Genomic DNA, 21,274 nt, shown 5'->3' on the forward strand with positions numbered 1-21,274 from the left:
AAGTACAATAAAGTAAGAAAATTGAGCTGAAGAAGAAACTCTTCAGTCTTCAAGCAGAACCTAAAGGAAATCTAGAAGTCCCAGAGCAGTCTCTCCAGCTGGCCAAAAAATATCAAAGAGGAATATAACCTCTGGAGAAAAAAAATCTAATCCAGGAGGCCACCTATAAAATAGGACCCCGAGGTCAAAGGTCAAGATCCAATCAAGGATGCAGCTGAAGACCTCAGAAAGATTTACGGCAATGATTTATTGATGCTCCTTTCAAGTTAGGCAAAGGACTTTGAAGAACCTTAGGACATTCTTCCCAGAATCCTGACATTCTCAAAGTAGAGAGGGATCTCTCAACCAGAGGAATCATAAACATGACTTTGTGGGCATGCCATGAGCCTGAATAACATATATAGAAACTTGTTTATGCTTTAAACAAAATGTTACTGGTAAAAGTACTGTCAGCTTGGGGTAAAAGGGACACAGAGAGTTCAAAATGAAAAGAAAAAAATGCCAACGTAGCACAGGCAGGAATCAAGATGAGAAAGCTACTCAAGTACCAACATAGGACATTTATTGGGGAAAAGAAAGGATAGCTCAGAGGGTCAGAGGAGAGAGACAAGAATAGAAAAGAACAATGGATTAGCTCGTAAGGACAGAACTTGGCTTTAATAAAAAAAAACTTCTGTCCCTGGAGTGGGGGGCCCTAATAATATATGCTCGGATAGATTTCAGAATATCTTTGTGATAATTTCTAGTGATTAGAAATTATTTTTCATCACCACCCTCACCTCTTTTGATTGGGAATGTCTATTGCAGCTTTTCATTCCTTATCATGGTATGTTGGGTGTGGAGATGGGGAGAATAAAACATCTATTTAGTTCATAGGCCTTCAGGTGAAGAGAGGCTATACCTGAGGAGCCCCATCCACATCTAGAACTGACTTAAGAGGACAAAAACCAGGACTTTGACCTGATTGCAATAAAGAGATGAGACTTTTGGGGGAGGACATGAGAATATTGTGTACAGGGGAGGGATGTGAATTCTTGAAGCCAGAAGGAAGACTGTGGTAGACTGTTTTTAAAAGATGGCTACAGATATTTTAAACAATAATAAAATTAAAAAAAAAAAAAGATGGCTATAGGCAGTTTCTCCCAAATGTTTACACATAGGCTATTCCTTTACCAAATTAGACCTGAGCTTCAGATACGTCCATGGAATTAGGCTAGTGATGTCAAATCACCTAACCATGTGGATTAATAATGAATGGAATATAGATGTGTTCCAAGAGGAGTTTAGGGGTTCTATTAAATGCAAATAAATATAACAGTATCTTAAGCAAAGTCAAGCATCCTTTTTCTTCTTTGGCCCTCCCTCCTTTCTTCAGGGTTCCTCCTTCTTTGGAACTAGAAACCATATTTAAATGCTACATGGCCTACACAACTTTTGTTTCTGGATCTGCATTAAAGTGGGAAGATCTGAGGCGAGTTGCGGTAAGAGCTTTTTTTCTCTTTGTAGTTAACCTCAGCTGCAACAGTTAAGATAATAGAATATATTCTCTTTCAAAAGCATTATGCCAGACCCTTAAATTTGGGAAAAAATGACTTTCTTGATTTTAAAAACTTATCATAAAAGAAATGTAGTAATTGACCTCCAATTTCTCCTTGACAAATATTAAGTGGACCTCACCATTTATCTACACTTACAGTTGAATTATTTATTTCACTAAATTCTCTACCTAGAGCAGTTTTATTTTCACAGTCCAAGAGATCTGAAAACATTATGACTAGCAAAAGTGTGTTTGATCTTACCATTCAAATGGGATTCTTACCAGAGCACAGATTTACCAACCTCTGAACACACTGATGTGCCTTCTGATAGGAGAGACATGAAGGAAAATAACAGAGATCCCATTAAGGTTGAAGCTAAAACTAATGATTAAAGGCCAGCCCTCTAGACAGCTTTCATTTAAGATCAAAGCAAGCTTCCTCTCATTTTGTAGGTTTCACAGAATCATATAAACCAAAAGCATTCAGTTTTTTTTTAAAGCAGAGATATATAGAGTTAACATAAAGAATTAAAGCAGAAAATGACAGACTCAGAATAATCTTTCTCTTTCCTGCACCTTGGTTTTATAAGAGCCACATCAACAATTTTCTAGAATCTTAAGGTTCAGAATCCAGTTATTGAATGACTGTTTACTTTGAGCTAAGCAGACTTTCAGTTCCTACATTCTTTGGTGTCCTGAAAGGCAAATGAGTATACAGGCAATTGCTTAAAAAGATCTCATTACTTATCAGTAGGCATACATGGAAGGTTAGGATGATAGGGAAAATATAACTATGCACTTTACCCATTTTAAAGCAATCTGACACCTTTGTTGGAGACCCTGTGCCCTAGTCCATCCATTGTAGTCCTCACAGCCCTTGTAGCATTTGCAGGATTATGATCCTGATGTAATTTAATCCCTATCACAACTCCTTCCCAAGTGCATTCTGTTTCTTACTGGAAATTTTATGGGGGAAAAAGCTAAGGAAACCCAAAAGAGACACACTACAGCATTTCCCATGTAATTAACAAGATGGTTGCTGTCCAATCTTGAAGAATAGGTGGAATCTGCGGAAGCATGCCTGATTATAGCCAACCCCTTGTGCAGTGATTCAAATGCTGAAGACACTTCAAACATTATGAGGTATGAAGCTGGCACTGTGTTTTTATGCTCCAATACTGACTTATTTCTGCCTCTTTTAAAATAAAGCCTGGTGTATAGACTGAACAGAAGATGTCATCTATCACAGCACTAGGTTCATCATATTCCAAATTTCTGCCTATTTTTTTGCCCCCAGAAATGGTGCAAATGTATGAAAAATAATTGAAAATATAGTATACTGAGTGTCTATGGGCTTGTTCACATACTTTCCTGATGTTTCATATGGATAATAGCTATATAAATTTAAAAAGCAAGCATGCAGATAATTGATAACTTTTCAGATAGCATCATTGTAACTAATGTCCTCTCCCCCTCAAAAATAGAGATGCTATTGGTGTGATATGTGAACCCTATTAGTAGACTTTACTTATTGGGAATTTTTTTTCCAGTAGTTCTGGTGAAAGATTGTGTTTGGTTCTGTATGATGTGTTTGTGACTATTGGAAATTATTTTTAAGATGGCTAGAACTAGAGTTACCATCTTTAACTCTGAACTATCTATGAGCAGGAACTTGACTTGTGGTAACAGATTCAAACTATCCTTGTGATGACAAAGGCTTTATTCTTAATCCAGATGATTTTCTGGCCCCAAAGACAAAATAAGTATAAATAGCTAAAGGTGACTCTATGAATAATAAGAAATAGCTGAGAATTTTCACCATGCATAATACAGTAAATATGGCACAGACTTTAGTTTATTAATTTGTAAAATGAGAAAGCTAGATAAAATAATCTATGAGCTATTTCAAGCTACAGATAGTCATTCAATCTCTAGTTTTTCTTGAAACTAATGTGTTTGAATTTGAAGGCTAAAATATATATGAAACTGTTTTTTCCTTCTCAAGAATTGGTCCCAGAAGACCATAATTTCCTAATACCAACAGCTGACCTTTCCATAGATTTATTTTACTAAGTCACTAAAACAACTACACCCTTAATTGGGTGTTCTATTAAACAGAACATTTTTAGGGAATAGCATAACAATGAAACTTGTAATATGTCATTTTTTAATGCTTACCCACATAACAATTTAACTCTGAATAGAATGATAGTACAAAGACATTGTAGGTGGCACATTACTAATGAACATATTTGTTATTTATGCAGGGTACTCTCTATCAAGAACTATTACCCTAAAACTAGAGTCATCATACAGATACTTCAATCCCATAACAAGGTATTGTAACTTCCTAGACTATCTAGTCACCTCGTCTTTTAGTCTGTGGAGCTAGATGAATTTAGTTCATCTAAGTAATAGATGAATTTGTTATTTCCAAATGGGTTTACACTTGAAAAGTTTTTGCCAATTGTAAATGAAATTTGGAGTCTCATTGAGATTGTTAATCGCTTATGAATGTAAATTCAGAAAGATATTATAATTGTGTCCTTTAAAAGCTGCTTGAATCTAGGTAATGAATGAGGTCCTCTGCTTTGGGGCACTGAGAGGGACACTCTCAACTACTGGTAGCTACTAGAATTAAAGTGGGATGATTAGACAATTACAAAAGTTTGAGAGACAACTAAGAGCTAGATCAGGGTTGATTGATAAGGTTCATCTTTTACACAAGGCCATTTCTTTGAGACTAGGAGAGGTCGGTGTTTTTCTCATGCATAAAAACCAACAGAGTCAAGAAAAATGAAGAAACATAAATATGTGTTCTAAACAACAACACAAAAACAAGATAAAACCTCAGGAAAATGCCTTAATAAGAGGTAAGTGATTTACCTGACAGAGAGTTCAAAATAACTGTCATAAAAATGTCACTGAACTTGGGAGATGAATGGATTAAAAAAAGTGAATATTTCAACAAAAAGGTAGAAAATATTAGAAAGTACCAAATAGAAGCCACAGAGCTGAGGAATATAGTAGCCAACTGAAAAATGCAATAGAGGGGCTTAGCCAGATTAGATGAATCAGAAGAAAGGATCAGCAAACTGGAAGACAGAGTAGTGGAACTCACCGAACCAGAGCAGCAAAAAAGAAAACGAAAAAAGAGTGAATGAGTGAAGACAGTTTAAGCAGCTGATGGGACAATATCAAGTGGACCAACATTTGCATTATGAGTCTCACAAGGAGAGAGAGAGAGGCAGAAAACTTATTTGAAGAAATAATGGCTGAAAATATCACTAATGTGGAGACTGAAACAGACATCTAGATTCAGGAAGCTGAAAGTTCAAAGTAAGAGGAACTCAAAGAGACCCACACCGAGACACAGTAAAGAGTCAAAAGTAAAAGTTAAGGACAACCAAAAGTTGTTTATTTGAGACTTTTCTTGTTTCTCAAGGTAGATATTTATTGCTATGATTTTACTTATATATGGAATATAAAAACAAATAAATAAATGAACAAAAGAACAAATAAACCCTGAACTCATAGGTACAGAGAACAGATTGGTGGTTGTGGGAAGCCAGGGATGGGAGTGGGAAAAATGGGTGCAAGGGGACAAAAGGTGCGAACTTCCAGTTAAAAAAAAAAAAAAAAAATCATGGAGGTATAATGCACAGCATGGTGGCTATAGTTAATAATACTTTATTATATATTTAAAAGTTGCTAAGAGAATAAATCTCTAAAGTTATCATCACAAGAAAAAAATTAATAACCACTATGGTGATGAATGTTAACTGGACTTATTGTGCTGATCATTTTACAATGTATATAAATACTGAACCATTTTGCTCTATACCTGGAACTAATATAATGTTATATGTCAATTATACCTTAATAAAAACAAAACCCTCCAAAAACCAAATAAACAAAAAAGATTGTAAATGCGGAGTACAATTAGAGGTCTAAGCCATGTCACTTGAATTTGCGTCTATAACTAGTTTCGTTTTAAACAGTGGAACAGTTGACCACTAACCACTTCTAAATGTTGAACTCGTTCTTATCACTTCTGCTGACCTGGGCACAATAAATGCTTTAAAGTAAAATAAAGACATTCATTTACAAAGGAGTTTCTCAAATTATATTTAATGTTTGACCACTTTTTTACCATGAAACAGGATTTTCTGCCAAAGATTCCCAGCTGGAACTGGACTACTGGAGACAACATCATCTGCTTTGCTGAATTAAAGCTTGGACTTATCGCTCAAGGCTGTTTGGTGCCAGGCTTATGCACCTTTCTAACATCTCTATTTGTTGAACAAAACCATAAGGTAACCTTGTAAGTTGATGTTGAATCTTGGCTCTATCCCCATGTTCTCACATATTAGGATCAGATATAGATATAAAAATTGAGGAAAGTATGAAGGCCCCAAGAAAGGAGATTTGACTTCTGCTTGAGCTGAGAAGGGATTGCGAGAGCTAGATTGAGTTCCCAGGTACTGCATTAACCTTGAAAAAAAAGTTATTTATTTTATCCTTGCCTAAGAATATTTATCTGCAAAATAGAGACCATAACTCTGCTTCTTACCTGCTCCACGGATATTATGAATGTAAATGTATTCGTAAGTTTAGGAGCACTTTGACTTATTGAAAGTAGAAATATAATTAAAGGTTATGTTATTAGAGGAGAAGTCATATATTTAAACATAAATTAAATACAATAGTCAACATGATAATAAATAATTATATTTGTCAAACAAAAATAATAATACAAATAATAATTAAAACCTAATTTTCCAGGTTATTTGGGGGCATACAGTAATAATACTAATGACCTCATATTGAGTGCCTACTATGTGTTATACATTTTAAATATATTATATTTCCCCTCAATAATATTTCAAGGTAGTATCCCAGTAATGGGTCAATGATGTTACCTAACCTGGTCATATATTAAGTGAGTAAGAGCTAGAATTGTCTGATCTACAGTCCTACCACTATGCCCCATGCCTGTGGTTGTTGGCTATCTATTCACAATCTCCCACATCAGGTCCTAGGATACCTTTGTTTGAGACAAAATAAGCAACTAAAAGGAGCTGTTGGAATGAATTAATATAGCACAGAGTATGACCTTCCAAATGCCATTCCTGTGAAATGCTCTAGGAAAGGTCCTAACCTTCAGCTGGGCCTGGAATCCTATTATCCAAAGCCCCTCCAGAGACTGACCTTTCTCTCCACTTAATTACGAGTCCACATTAGCTTTTTTTTACATGCATTTTTTCTCCTGGTCTCTCTTTACACTTTACTCCCTTGGTTCAATAAATTAAAAAAATGTTTACATCTTCTCTGGTTCCTTTTCTGGTGCTATTAAGGAAAAACAAAAGAAGTGAAAGATGCTCTGGCCAGCACCATGCTAACCGGAACACGCAGAATTCTTCTGCAGTTCCTTCTTGCAAGTGCGAGGAGACATCACATACAGATAAATAGAAATGGCTATCAGGCAGCAGGAACTGAGCTTGATACTACCAGTGACCACGCATTAACCTTCACTTAGTGGTCACTGTGCATGGCCTAAGAAATGGCTTGTCAGGACATCCTCTCTGTGTTGTATGCTTAGAAAGCGGAAGGTAACTGCAGTGTCGGTTGTGATGATTGTTATTTTAATCTCTATGACCAGAGAAAACAAAAGGAATGAGTTCTCTGTGTGAAGGCCTCATCTTTCTCATGGAAATATAGAAGGTAGAGACGTGTAAAACCAGCCCTATTATGCTTGTCTTTTTCTTTTTTATCTGAAGTTGTAACCTCCTCACTGAGGATGGTTATCTGTCAACATTCATCATAAAATGGTTTTTGGAATACAGGAATTGAGAGGTATTTGTGGACATGACAATTTTTTTGTTTTGGAAGTGAAGTCTGAAACTCACTTTCAGGAATCCTCAACTGGACAGAGTAGGACAGAGCAAGCTGTTTTTAATGCTGTACACTACTCTGGTGCTTCAGGTGTTGTAACTTTTATTTATGTTTAATGGCCAGGACTCCAGTGTCTTATGTCCCATTTTTCTCTGATTAGGCACTTAACTTTCTCTGTCAGTTTTTGCATCTATAAATGCAAATTTTTAATCTCATAATCAGATTTTTCCAAGTATTGAGTTAATATTTGTAAAACTTCTTAGTATTCAGATGAAAAGAAGGCCTTGGATCAGTAGCATGTGTTTTTGTTTGTTTGTTTTACTATATTGAGTGTATGGTGGGAAATTGTAGTTTGAAGAGCATTTTTGGTTGGTTTTGGCACAAAGCATTTCCTTACAAGCTTAAACTTCGATTAGATCTATTTCAACTGACTTACTTGAGCTCCCCAATTCTACTATCCAAATCCAAAATTCATCTTGTCTTCCTGTTTCCCTTTCTGACCTTTTAAAAGCTAACTCAGGAAGTCTTCTCCATCTCTATGGTTATCATTCTTACCCTTTTCCAAAAGTGAAACATTCAGATTAGAAGTATTAAGGCAATTTCTGTAGTAGTGGAGAATTAAATAGTGGTATGAACTGCCCAGTGAGGTGAGCCCTCCTCAACAGAGGAGTTTAAGAGTTGGGGGGAAAAGGCAGGAGATTCAGCTGAATCTTGGGAAAGGGTATGGAAGTGCCTGGATTGCCTGAAATGGTAGTCTGTTTTCAGCATGGCAGAAATTTTTGTTTGTGTGTTTTTTGTTTGTTTATTGTTGTTGCTTTAAATTAAATGTAATTTATTGTTGCGAATATTACATATGTCCCCCATTTTCCCCCCTTTGCCCCCCCCTCCACCTGGCTACCACCCCACCCCAGTCCTTCCCCTGTCTATTGTTTGTGTGTGTTTGTTTTTATTTTGTGTTTCCTGAACCACAAGATGGCCACTGGGGAAGTATTTCTGAATAGGCCTTTACTCTCCATGCCAACAGTGCTTCAGAGTTCATAGAAATCCCAGACTTTTATCTGAGGTTCTGGGCTTTAAGGGGCCTATCCCGCCATGTCAGGGCAGTGTGGATGCTCACAGAGGCAGGCGGGAGTACACAGGAGGGCACAAAGAGAGCATAACACAATTTTGAGGGATCTTGCACAAATGCCAGAGGTGAGTTACCCAGCTGCCCCTGTCCCCTCAGGTTGCATTTAGCCTTTTGGGGAGATATCCCTTCTCCCTTGACACCTCCCATTTCTCTAGAAACCTACTGCTATCCTTGATTTTTGCATTTGCATTTCCATTAATCAGGTGGCTCTTTGAGTTCATGTGAACCCAGGAAGGTTTCTGATACTGGGCAGGAGCCATGTATATTTGTTTCCCTTGTGGTATGTGGTTACAGGCATACCTCAGAGGTATTGCAGTTTGGTTCTAGACCATCTCCATAAAGTGAGTATCTCAATAAAATGGCTTGTAATCTTTTTGCTGGTGGAGGGTTTTGCCTTCAATTTGTAAAACACGTAACATCTGTGAAGTGCAATAAAGTGAAACAGTAGAATGAGGTATGCCTGCAGTTAGTAGAAAACTAATATGTTTAAAAAACCCATCTTGAACAGCCATGTCTAGGGAGAGACAATTTAGATTCTATATCACCCTTCCCATGTTACTACTGACCCAACGACCAGTCTCCCTTGCTGAAATGATTGCGAGAAGAATCCTGACTTCCAGCAAGGAGTCCTGGATGCCATATGGGAGAAACTAAGTCACGATTTTTCCACTTTGTTCTGAACTCTTTAGTGAAAGTAGTTGAGATGCATGTTTGAGTTTTAGTTCTTCCTTTGACATTTGTCCAGTTAGGCACGAGGACAAATCTCCTCCCTATCACCAGTGGGTACTGGTTTGCTGCTTAGCAAAATAAACACCTTGAATTATAGCATCCCATCTTCCTTGTCAAGTGCTTCATGTGACATGATTGTACATTACAGGTTTGTCCTAAACAGCCCTGGCAAAAAATCTTTTTAAGTAGCCTGAAGAACAAAATCCTGACTCAGCGTCTCTCTGATGACTTCTCTGGAATGACTTTTCCTGAAGTTTCCCGGTAAGTTAAAAGAAATACTTTCCTCATCGTTTCATGCGATGACATTCTTTCAGCAATGTTCATTGATGGCATTTCTGTAGGCCAGGCTCCATGACAAGCACTGAAGATATATGAATATAAGATGTAAGAATGAGTCTGAGTCTCTGCAACCTAGAAGTTGTGGGACAATTTTCTCTATCCCAGTTGGCATGCTGGCTGAGGGTTACTTCAGAATGGATTCATTTACAAGTGGGAATTGCGTATTTGGGAGGCCTTCCTCTGCTGAGGTGCTGGCGCCTCCCAGGTGCAGAGCACAGTGTTAGCTGTAGTATTGTGAAGCAGCGCCCCGCCGCCCTCCCTTTCCTCATGACTGCTGGTCTTCCTTCCCAGGCTCTGCTTTGTGAAGCTGCACCTCATGCTGATAGCCATCGAGCAGAAATCCATGTCTTCGGGGTGCTGGTAGTAATGAGGCTTCGAACCTCTTTGTGTTTTTTTTTCAATAGAATCTCTATGATTAAGACTTGTCCAAAAATACAGCCATAACTAACTTTCTACCATTTGTTGAGAGCCGGGCTTTGGGGCACCCAGGCTCCTGTGGTGCATTTAGTATTCTCTCTAATGATTGGGGTTAGCATGGTTACCCTAAAGGGTGGACAGGCACTTTGCCTTTGTTCTTATGACCCTGTCCCAATTCTTATCAGCAGTGGTCGCCTTCTCAGATCTGTTCCTCTGAATGTATTACCAGATCTTGCAAATCTTGACCATGCAACCATACTATAAAATAGAATTATTTATGATAAAAATGTTCTCACAAACTGTAGTCTTAGAAACAAATCTGCAAAATATGGCAAAATGGGAATCTGATTGGCCTAGTAGATAAAGTCTGCTGTTAATAGAGGAGGCAAAGGAAAGAGATAACATTACCAGCATTTCCTGAGAATCCATATTGGATAATATGAGAAGTAAGAGAAGTTATATCAGAAAATATAAAATTTAGGGCAAATAGAAAGAGAATCAGCTACAATGACATATAGAGAAAAAATGATGAAAAGTTTTAAAAGGGTGCTTAAATGGATGTGGAACAAGAAAGACGTTGGCTTATGCATGGTTCTTAGTGCAAATCCAACTTAAATTAAATTAGAATCAACACACTAGATTCTAGTCTAGATTATGATTTGCTAGCCCGGTAGCCTTGGCAAAGTGTTCATCATCTTTAGAGAGAGGAACTCATGCTAATTAACACCTAAGACCCCTTCTAGCTCTAAAACTGACATTACCAGGAACACTGCAATTACAGGGAAACAGTCAAAATTCAATAACTTTGAGTGGTAGCACATGGACTACAAAGGAATGATTTTATATGAAAAGTCAGAAAGAAGAACAGTTCTGTGCAAGTAGAGAGCATGCAGAAGGGATCTGGGCAAAAGAAATCAGTGGGGTACAATGCAAAGCAAGTCGTTCAGGGGAGAGTGACAAGGAGTATTGTCTGGCTGCCTAAATTCTATTTAGCAATCCTGCCATGCTCAAGAAAATCTCAAAATCTAAACCTAAACCAGGCAGTTTGGGTTTCAGACTGGCCCAAAACTTGATCAAATTTTGACATCTTTTTGGCCTTCAACAACCCAGGCTACCCATCAGAATTATTTGCAAAGTTTTAAAGACATAGATTCTAAAACCCTGCTTCTGAACTTTATGGAATCAAAATCTCCAAGGATGGGGCCTGAGAATTTTCTAAGTCTCCATGATACAGTCAGTTTATTCACAGGCTTTTGGAAACTATGGAGCCAAATGCTTTTAAGATCCTTTTCAATTCTGACATCCTAGAATTCTATAAACATTATTAGAATTATTATTAGGACATCATAGACCAGAAACATGGATATCTATTAAGCAGCTAATTTCTGCATATATTTAAGAGGTCCTGGCGCTGTTTACTGTCTAGCACACATCTACTCACAATGAAAGAAGAACCTGCTCTAACATAGATTTAAAGCTGGTCTCTCATCAAAAAGTCAGGTGAATCAAAGTCCTAATGTTGCAAAGATATTGATAATAACAATCTCCTACATGGTTGCTAGCTCATGACCAACAGTGCTATAGGCACTTTACTTACATTAGCTCTTGAATCCTCACAATGCTGTGAGGTGTGCACAATTATTAGTTCCATTTCACAGAGGAGGGGGCTGAGGCCCAGACAGCTAATTTCCCCAAGCTGACACTGCTCCCAAGTGGCAGAGCCAGAATCTGAACTCAGTTTGGCTCTGGGGGCTGCGCTTCTGATCACAGAGCTGTACTAAATCCACCATAGATATAAATGAGTGGAAGGAAAATAGGCATCTCAATGGCTGGGCTTTAGGCAAGTATATTGAAACACTGGTGGAAAAATCTCGTCTTTTAACCTTTTATTTTCTCTTCTAATTGATACACTTGAATATACTCTAAGACTTGCAAAACCCCTGGGTAATTACAGAGATTTGTTTTAGGGAATAATTTGTCACCTGCGAAGAGATAAAGTTGGACCTGACCCAGTTAGATAGTGTTCTGAGATTGTCCCAGTAGCGAACATTCTCTAATAAAGCAACTGGCCATGATTAATGAGGAGGGGAATTAAGCAATAGCGCCAGTTCAGAAAAATCTTCCAAAGTTCACCTCTTCTTTCAAATGCAACCAAAGATACTAATCATGACAGTAACTTCATAATTAAACACTTAAAAAGAGTTCAGAGGACCATCCCTTTAAAAAAGGAGACATGAAGATGGAACTCAGTATATGCTTGCCAGCCAACGATCATAGACCAGTCATGTTAGGGGCGGGAGGCACAAATTCATGTTCCTTCTCTTTTAAAGTTAAAGCAATCATTCCACTCATTAAATATCAGTCAATAAATACTAAGAAAATGCCATCTAGTGTCTCAGGTAATCATCTACCTGAACACAGCTGCTCAGCACAGTTCTCCTCCTAGAACCAGGCGGGAGAGCTTTCATTGGACAAGCCCTTTTATTTTTGTGAGGCTCTAACACTTGCAAGTTACTCAGAGGCACCCCAACAGCAGAATAAGTTTTGCCAGAATTAAGACTTAACCTTTTTCCAATGTGAATATAAAAGGAGTGTGTTTTAAGGGAGAAAAATAACACTTTCATCATGTGGAGTTAGAGGGTTATGAGACCTTTTCATACTAGAGGTATGGAAAAGAAAAACCAGGAGATCTGACAAACACAGGGAGCAGTGTGAGGAACTTAAATATTCACAATAGCGTCAAGGAGTACCGTGGGTGAAACACCTAAGACAGCATTCTAAAACACACAAACTAGAAAAAGAAAATTGAAAGGTTCAAGTAATGTAGAAATAAAAACAATTCATGTGTTTCCTACTCTCAAAAATCTTGCAATCGGGAGACAAAAATGAAGTCCAAGGAAATATACAAGTTCAGAAAATGTATCAGCAAATAAAAGGAACTTTTGAACCCAACTAATTAATAGACATAATTTAACTCTAAAGGTCAAGTAGCTTAAGGATGAACACCACTAGTAAGTCTCGCAAGTGCGTGGCCTTGGCCTAGATGCCAACAGGTAGCCTAAATCATCAAGGGTCCATACATTCTGAGTTTGTTTGACCATCTCAGATTCTGGACACACGGTCTACGAAAGAACTTACCCTTCAGTCAGCTGTGTACACAGTTCAACAACTGTGTTGTGTGCAGCTTGGTTTCCCTCAGTATATTTAGCAGCAATCAGAGTGTCAAAAATAGTCAAATTCACATTTTCTACCATGCTTAGCCGTAAAAGGGGATTGAGTCCTAGTAACTCTGTAACTTAGAGAATCCATAGGTAATGACAGAATGAAACACCAAATACTGGCACAGAGAGTGGAGGGGAAAATTGCCTTATTTTTATTTTTTGTCTCTAGTGGCCTGATGCTAAATCCATCTGAGGAGGTCAAGCTGCATAAGAACACATTAGGGTTCTTTATTGCTGATTCTGCAAAGAACGTCAAAAGGTAATTTTATTTTATTGCTTCAAGGGGAGAAAGTCCTAACGCACACACAACCTAATGGCAGGCAGACTGAGTCAGCGCCGTGCTTGCTTAGTGTTAAGCCTCACATAAGTCATTCTTGATTTGCTTTCATTGTCCAGAGCCTTCTTTTACTGTGCCACCTGTCACGGTGATGTGCATTCTCCTGAGCTAATTGGAAAATGTAACTGCAAAAGCAGGAGCCTTCGACACCTCACAGGTAACTGCACTTTACACCCGGCTGGCCTCAGCCCAGCATCCCGGGGTTCGGCCAAGGAAAGAGGAAAGGACCCATCCCTTAAAGGACCGTGCCCATGTTAACTTGGCCAAGAAGTGGCAGACATTTCCCCACGGGGCATACAAGTTCTGAGAATCAGTCTTTTAGGGCCGAGAGCAACCTTACTAGTTATCTAGTTCAACTCGTTCATAGGCAGGCAAGTGACTCTGAAAGAGATTCACTGAGGAGCAGGTCATGGACCTCTCATGCTTCCATTCTATATGCAAACTGAAAGGCTCTGTCTCAGCCACGTCTCCACGTTCTGAGTCTTTCCATTTCCCCTTGAGAGATCAGATACTGCGGGGCGTAGAAAAAACCCCACAAAACTATTCCTATAATTTCCTAAAATGCTTCAGTCTGAAGAATATTGTAAATTAAATGGGTTTTAAGATCCTATTTTGGATTGAAAAGTTAAACATTGACTCTTTTTTAATTCTATGAATCTCTTTTGAGGCAATAGATGAGGCTAACTAAATAGGAGGAATGTCCCACTAAAGAAAGTGTAAGAAGGAAAAAAATAAGTTAAAAGTATCATCTCACTGTATGCAACTTTATACTACATGAAAATTTAACATGGTTTCATGCAGGAGACATATTCTTATAAACACAGTGCACAAATAAAACTTTTTCAAATAAATTATACACACCCATATGCTTGCACTGCTATCGGTCATTTTGCAAATACAAATGTTTTATAAAAATAAGTATTCATCCCTTTGTTTGGCTGACTTTTAAGTGTGGTTTTACTATAAATATTTTAAAGCAGGATGTTGCTCTAGTATAAAGATGGGAATATTTTTGTTTAAAGAGAAAGGCTCTGCCTTCATATTTGTAGATATGGTAATTTTTACCCACTTTTGTGACATATATTTTATAGTATCAAAGGAATAAATTAGTGAGACTTTCAATTTACAGTCTAATGTTTGAGCTTTGATGTAGTTATTACCTTGCTCAGCATTTTTTATTCTTCTCATAATAGAATCATTTCTTCTTCCTGCTCCATACCGATCCTCAGTCACCTCTCCTACGGAGCCTATCCTACTGGATTCAGAACCCTATTAGTAATCTGCTATCGAGATTCACTGTTCTTGACTTCAATTTGTCAGATGATGGCAGCAGAGTACCATGAAATGCTCGCTGGTCTGGTGGCTGGAGCCTGAAATGGAGTGAATTTGAATCTGAAGAGTTAGTTCTAGCCACAATGTGCCAAAGAGGACATCAGTGTAGAAGCTGACTGCTTGGCCTTATAGATTTGAAAGTCATGATACTATCTGGAAATTCTCCCAGAGATTTAACTTTCAGTAAAGGACTTAGGAACTTACCAATGGATGCCAAAATAAATACTTTACTGACTTTGGATTAGTACAAATTCTAGGTTGAATATTTCACATTTCAGAGCCAGATAAAGGGTATCTAACCCCAGTCTATTCCCTTCAAATAAGTATCACTTTATTGCTAAATAAGTTTGCTCGGTCCCGCCAGTTTCTTCCTTCTACTGTACCAAATGAGAATGCAGAAGACTTGAGTTCTGGCCACAGCTGTGCCACGCCTTAGCTGTGGTTTAGGGAAAACATGTTATCTTTTGGGGCCTCGGTATCATCATTTCCAAACTGGGAAGTTCTCATCACTTCTATGGCCCTTTTCCATTCTGATATTCCAGCGATTTTCAACAGGTGTGCCTCAAGAATTTTTAAAACATGCAATGAAGTACCTGACTATTTAGTCAGGGGCACTGAACTCTTTTCCCTTAGATTGTCAAAGTAAAAAATGATAACAGCGAACACAATAATAGACATCCAGTGTGAATGAATCCAATTATACCTATTTTTTTTGCCAGGATGGCAAATATATATATATTTTTTGGTGTGCCGCAGATTTTTGGTAATTAGTTTAATTGTGCCATGAGAGAAGAAAGGTTGAAAAATTGCTGTGATAATCTGTGATTCATAATCCCTCTGCCTTTGATTACTTTCATTTTTCTAAACTAAAACCACACCAGAGTTTCTCCACTTAACTTCCTAAAGTTTTAGAAAGGCACCAGGGTGCCATGGTTAGAACATGAATTCGGTATAGGTCACTTACTTCTTATCTGTGTGACTCGGGACAAATTATTTAAGGTCTCCCTATGCTTCATATTTCTGTAAAATGTTGGTAATAATATTACACATCTCAAAGGGTTGAATGAGAATATCAGTACCTAAAGGTATACAAATTGAGTATATTAATATAAAAAGCATTAAGACTAGTGCCTGGCAAGTGGTAAGTACTATGTATATGTTAATTATCATATTACCTATGGGAACAGGAAGAGAATCATTATTTTTTTTCTAATCAATGAAATAAAGATGAAATAAAAATTGGCAGAGAAGTTCTAGTACATGATACTTATTTTAACCCATTCCTTGATTTTTATTTTATTTTATCTTTTTTTGGTGGCTGGCAGAGCATGAAGACTAATAGAGCTACTAGCCTTCAGAGCAGGAAGAGTAATTGTCTTTCTGCTTTTCGGTGTAATGTACGTTAGATAAGTTTTTGAGCAGGAGTTCTCCTAGTTGCCAACTATAGAGTTCACTGCCTGCTATTTCACCACTGAAATCTCTAACGCCTGCGGCTTTAGAGATGTGGTCCTCCACCGGGTCAGGGAGGGGCACGTAAGAATCATCTTATGTTATGGGGTGAAGGGAGTGGGCAGTGTACTTTGAGAATTATGAAAGCTTCCAAACTCATACAAATCATTAATGTGTTTTCAGAAGAGACTTTATGAAGAATGGCACAAGGGAAGATTCAAAGCCTTAGCAAAAATTTCACACTCTTTTTTTAGTACCTGGCAAATGTTGTTGGCTGGAGAGTTAGGCTTTGAGAAGGCAGAGACTTCCCTCAAGTTCCATTGTTCCTGAGCCAGTTTGAGCATGTTGCCTTTTACATTCCATAGCTCAGCTTCTATCACATGTACTAAGCCGCTAGCCTTGAAAAACTGACAGTTGGTAACACACGAGTCCTCACTCAGACTTTTCTTCAGATGTTCCCTGCCTGGGCCATCCCCCCAGGGCAAGAGGTAACCACGAAATAAGGAAATGTCAGTCAACCTGAAAGCCCCCCTCCCGCCTCCAGATGTAAGTGGAGGCTTCTGAGGATTACAGGTAGGGAGCAATCTTGTGCCAAACCTGGCTCTTAGCACACCTGTGTGATGCAATGACTGATGACTTCAGCCAACAGGTCACATATCCAAAGGACGTCCCTCTTCTTTTAGAAATGTGTTTTGACTCAGTTGATCTTTTCCATGGATTCCAGTGGTTCAGAAAGAATTACAACAAATGAGGAGGGATACCAAGATTTTCTTGTGGTTTTTTTCTGTCAGCCATTATACAAAACCTGATGATGTGTGGGTTTAAAGTCTTGTTCCACCCACAGGAACTCCCCATTCTGAGTAGTCTCAGTACAGAAATGATTCTTAAATTGACACAGGAGGAAAAGGCCAAGTCTCTTGTCTCTACTTGGGTGGGTGGGGGAAGAGTAGCAATGATGGCTGCTCTCTGACTTTGTCCCTCATCTTGATCAGTTTTCCTCAGTCAGTCAGTCTTCCCATCTCTGATCAGGTTCAGGGAAGCAGATAATGCAGGGTCCTTAAGGGTGTAAGAGAACATTTAGCTTCCAAAGCACCCTTTAGAATGTTATTTTTTTATCATAATACCAAGTGCCAATGGACCAATAAAGGCTTCCTGTCCTGGTGTGTTGAAAGGATTCCTAGGTTGAAAGTGGGTTCTGTAGTAAGAAGGGCATGATTGTGTACCAACAGGTGTGCATGGGAAGAAGTGATGGCTCATGTGTCAGTTTTTCCCATCTCAGTGCAGCTTCATGTTGCTCATTTAATTATTAAATGTCAAACATTCTTTCATTTATCCTCACAATCACCCTCTGAAGTCCCCCAGTATTATCCCCATTCTGTAGATGAAAAAAAGTTACTTGCTTTTGTGTTATTTCCAGGTTTTGAACTTTATAAATGTTGTGAGAATTAATAATAAAGGAAGCCATGAAGGGAAAAGAAAGGAAAAAGAAAGGAAAAAGAGGCAATGTCCTAGTGGAATGAATTGCAACCTGAGCACCATCTGCAGAAGGGAGAGGGGACTTGTATAGTTTTTTTTCCTTAGAATCCTGTAGTGGCTCTAGACTCTGCCTGCAGCAAGAAGGCTCCCTAGATGCAATGCTGCTGGGTGAGATGAGAGGAGTGGTGGATTAGAAAAATACAGCATCAATTCACTAGGTATTTATTTTAAGCATACTATATGGTATTGAATCCTCACAATCATTTTCCACCCACTCTGAATCCTATAGAAGGAAATTACAGTCTCCTATAGTTGATCATCTTAGAACTCGTCTGTAGCTAAGGATCCCCAGCTTCCCTAGTTAAGGGCCTAGAAATGCCTCAGCCAACGGTAAGTTTCAAAATCTCTTATGAGCAGGTATTATACCAACTCACTAAGACTGCTATGCTATTGCAGGGACAAAAATAATGGCAAACACCTCCAGCATAAAGGAATTCCGGAGGAAAGCAAAGAGTGATTCTTTTCCAGGAAAACAGTTGAGCAAACAGCCAAGCACGATTAGCAACTTGAGCTTTGCCACCAGGTAAGAGCCTCAGAGAATCCTGGTCCCCTATGGCTTTCCGAGAATCATGGCGCAATAAAAATTTGACTTTAACCAGAATATTTGTTTTATCAGCTCCTATACTGACCAATGGAATTGTTTCTCACCAACAAGAATTCATCTCTACTTCAGCCAATATCATTAAGCTCAGCAAATATACCTCTCCCAACAGTCCTGAAATAATTTATACCTATGATAACAAAAGGCAACATATCTGGTTTCTTTCAAATTACCTCTCAGGTGCTCTAGAAATGTGGGTTGGGATGATATTTCAACTATTCCCAAATGGCTTTTATTATTAATATATTCCCCAATTCCAACAAATTGATGATGGAAGTGTCTTTGTTTTGGAATCTGCAAAATAGGGTCAGTAAATCCACCCCCATCCCACTCTCTTTTTCCTACAGCTCTTTAATACATTCAAACCTTAACTAACTAGAATGCAGGGGTGGAGAGGGAGGGGGATCTGTCTAGTGATTTTAAATAGAGGGTTGATCTAAAAGTTCTATTACTCTAAACCCTATTATGAATAACTCGGTAATATGTTGGTGACACTGCAGTTTAGAAGCTATCTTATACCGAAAAAATCTTTAATGGTTGAGAAATGTGATTGTGTACCATTAAATACTGTATTATCAGCAGAGCATAATCATTATGCTCTGGTGTGACATAAGGTAAGTTCAAATGCTGGCTCTCAGCTGTCTGATCTTGGGCAAGTTGCTTAATATCTAGGTGTCCTAGTTTTGATATCTTAAACGAGTATAAAAGTAATGAATTCTTTTCAGGTTTTTTTGTAATGAGATTAGGTATTTAAACCAATGTTCTTGACTCCTGGCTGAGAATAAGTGTTCATTAAATATTCCTTATTATTCCAATTATTAATTATTATACCTAGGAAGGTGTACAAAATTGGACTTAATATGTAATAAGTGCAGAACCTTCCAAAGATGTGGATTTTGAAATAAGTCCTTGGTCTTGTTTTTGCTATAATTCATGTCTTTCTTTTAAAACATGAGAACTCATGCTTTTATTTAACTAAGGATTCTGGATTGATGGATCTCATTAACAGAGGTTTTACTGCACCTCTTCTACCAGTGAGGCAGGTGTTAAATGTCTGAGCCACCAAAGGTGCCACCACTTCACGTGTGTACTAGAGGAATATAAAAGTTCTAGGAATTTTAGTTTCTATGCTTCCTTGCCTTTCATTCCAGGATTTTATGAAACTGAGATAATCTGTGAGAATGGATTAAGAACTGTTTAGAGGAAAGGTGCTATGGGATTTTATGAATTTATATTTTGCCTCACTCTTAATGACAACAAAACACCTTACAGACTAGCACTGGGATTTGCAAATAATTTTTTTTCTTTTAAAATGGTTGGTAAACAGATATTTATTGAATACCTCTATGTACTAAGTAGGCATTGTGCTTGATGTTTGTAGATACAGAAGTTATGTTTCAACTCCTAGGCAGTCCAGTTGGGTAAACAAAATGAATTCATATAAAATCAACCCGAGGCCAAATAAGGCAGTGTTCCTTCAAGTGCTGTATTGATGAATCTAGCAGAAGGTCAATGGAGGAAGAGGTCAAGGTGGGCTGGATGGATTGTTTCAGAAAGTTTCCAGTGGGAGATAGGATTTTGGAAAAGAGACAAGGGTGGGAATCTCAACTCCTGTGAAGGATGTGACATGGCAGGGCATGGGACAAACGTGGAGCCTTCCATATACCAGCCAGCCTGATGAGAAGTAAGAATCCACGGTAGAGAGCTGTGGGAAATAACATCTAAAAATTTTTAAGAATATATTCTTTACTATTGATATGGTGCATGAGTGTATATGTGAGTGTGTACATTGTGTCTATGTTAATGCAAAGTTGTTCAAGTTGGAAAGTTGTTTGGATAATATAAAGACCATATATGTAATAACACATGAAGTGCTCCAACCATGTTTATACTTTCATTTATTCTTTGCCATGTCTTCTGTGATGATAGAGTATTGGCAATTCATGGATAATCAAAACCACAGAAAATCCTCCAATGTAATTTTAGCCACTCAGTTTCACTGACTTTTCCCACTATTCTTTAACACAGCTATAAAAACAAAATAATTTAATGTATTTATATTTTTCCCATTGTCTTTACTTCCCGTGTTGTTTATGATAAATAAAGAAATGGTCTAAAGCAGGCATCCACAAGGGGAATTATTCCACATGGTCTAGACCATCCACACACTGGGCCCATCAGCCTTATATCTGGGTGGATGATCCCTGAATGTGCTTTAAAAACCCCTAAGTGAGATTGTGAAGAAGTAAGAGATAGCGAAAGTTACCCATCCAGATCATCTTTGGTATGATGCTTAACTGAGTTATACCTCTTAATTTAAAAGCAAGATGTGTTCACATCAACTAGAGGCTTAAGAAAAAACACTACTCACCCTGGCCAGTGTGGCTCAGATGGTTGAGCGTTGTCCCATGTACCGAGAGGTTGCTGGTTCTATTCCCGGTCAAGGGATGTGCTGGAGTTGCGGGCTCAGTCCCCAGTAGGGGGCGTGCAGGAGGCAGCCAATCTATGATTCTCTCCCTCTCCCTCTTTCTAAAATAAATAATAATTTTTAAAAAACATACTTTAAAAAAAAACCTCAAAAAGAAAAAAATTAATCAGGGCCATACTGCTGATTAGTCAGTGATATACCCTTAGGTAAGTACCATTCGTGGGTGAGTTTCTGTGATACTTCATCAAAGAAGTTGGTTGGCTCAGCTGATTTAAGTACAGTGTTAATGGGATCAATGGCAGATCTCGCTCCCACTTTGTACTA

The 21,274-nt window shown here is 38.1% G+C and overlaps 1 protein-coding gene across 1 annotated transcript in view; it reads left to right on the forward strand.

Annotated features, from left to right (window-relative positions):
* KCNU1 (potassium calcium-activated channel subfamily U member 1) overlaps positions 1-21,274 on the forward strand; it is a gene marked incomplete at both ends in the record, with an annotated part of 106,337 nt that overhangs the window by 25,214 nt on the left and 59,849 nt on the right. The window contains 9 exons of the mRNA XM_081129651.1: positions 1,376-1,481; positions 2,598-2,680; positions 3,805-3,874; positions 5,701-5,853; positions 9,439-9,551; positions 9,921-9,989; positions 13,437-13,526; positions 13,664-13,761; positions 18,318-18,444. Coding sequence (XP_080985777.1) covers positions 1,376-1,481; positions 2,598-2,680; positions 3,805-3,874; positions 5,701-5,853; positions 9,439-9,551; positions 9,921-9,989; positions 13,437-13,526; positions 13,664-13,761; positions 18,318-18,444 — 909 coding nt within the window. The remainder of the gene's footprint in view (positions 1-1,375; positions 1,482-2,597; positions 2,681-3,804; positions 3,875-5,700; positions 5,854-9,438; positions 9,552-9,920; positions 9,990-13,436; positions 13,527-13,663; positions 13,762-18,317; positions 18,445-21,274) is intronic.

This window comes from Miniopterus schreibersii, assembly GCF_964146895.1.
Source record: "Miniopterus schreibersii genome assembly, chromosome: 2".
NCBI classification, from domain to species: domain Eukaryota; kingdom Metazoa; phylum Chordata; class Mammalia; order Chiroptera; family Miniopteridae; genus Miniopterus; species Miniopterus schreibersii.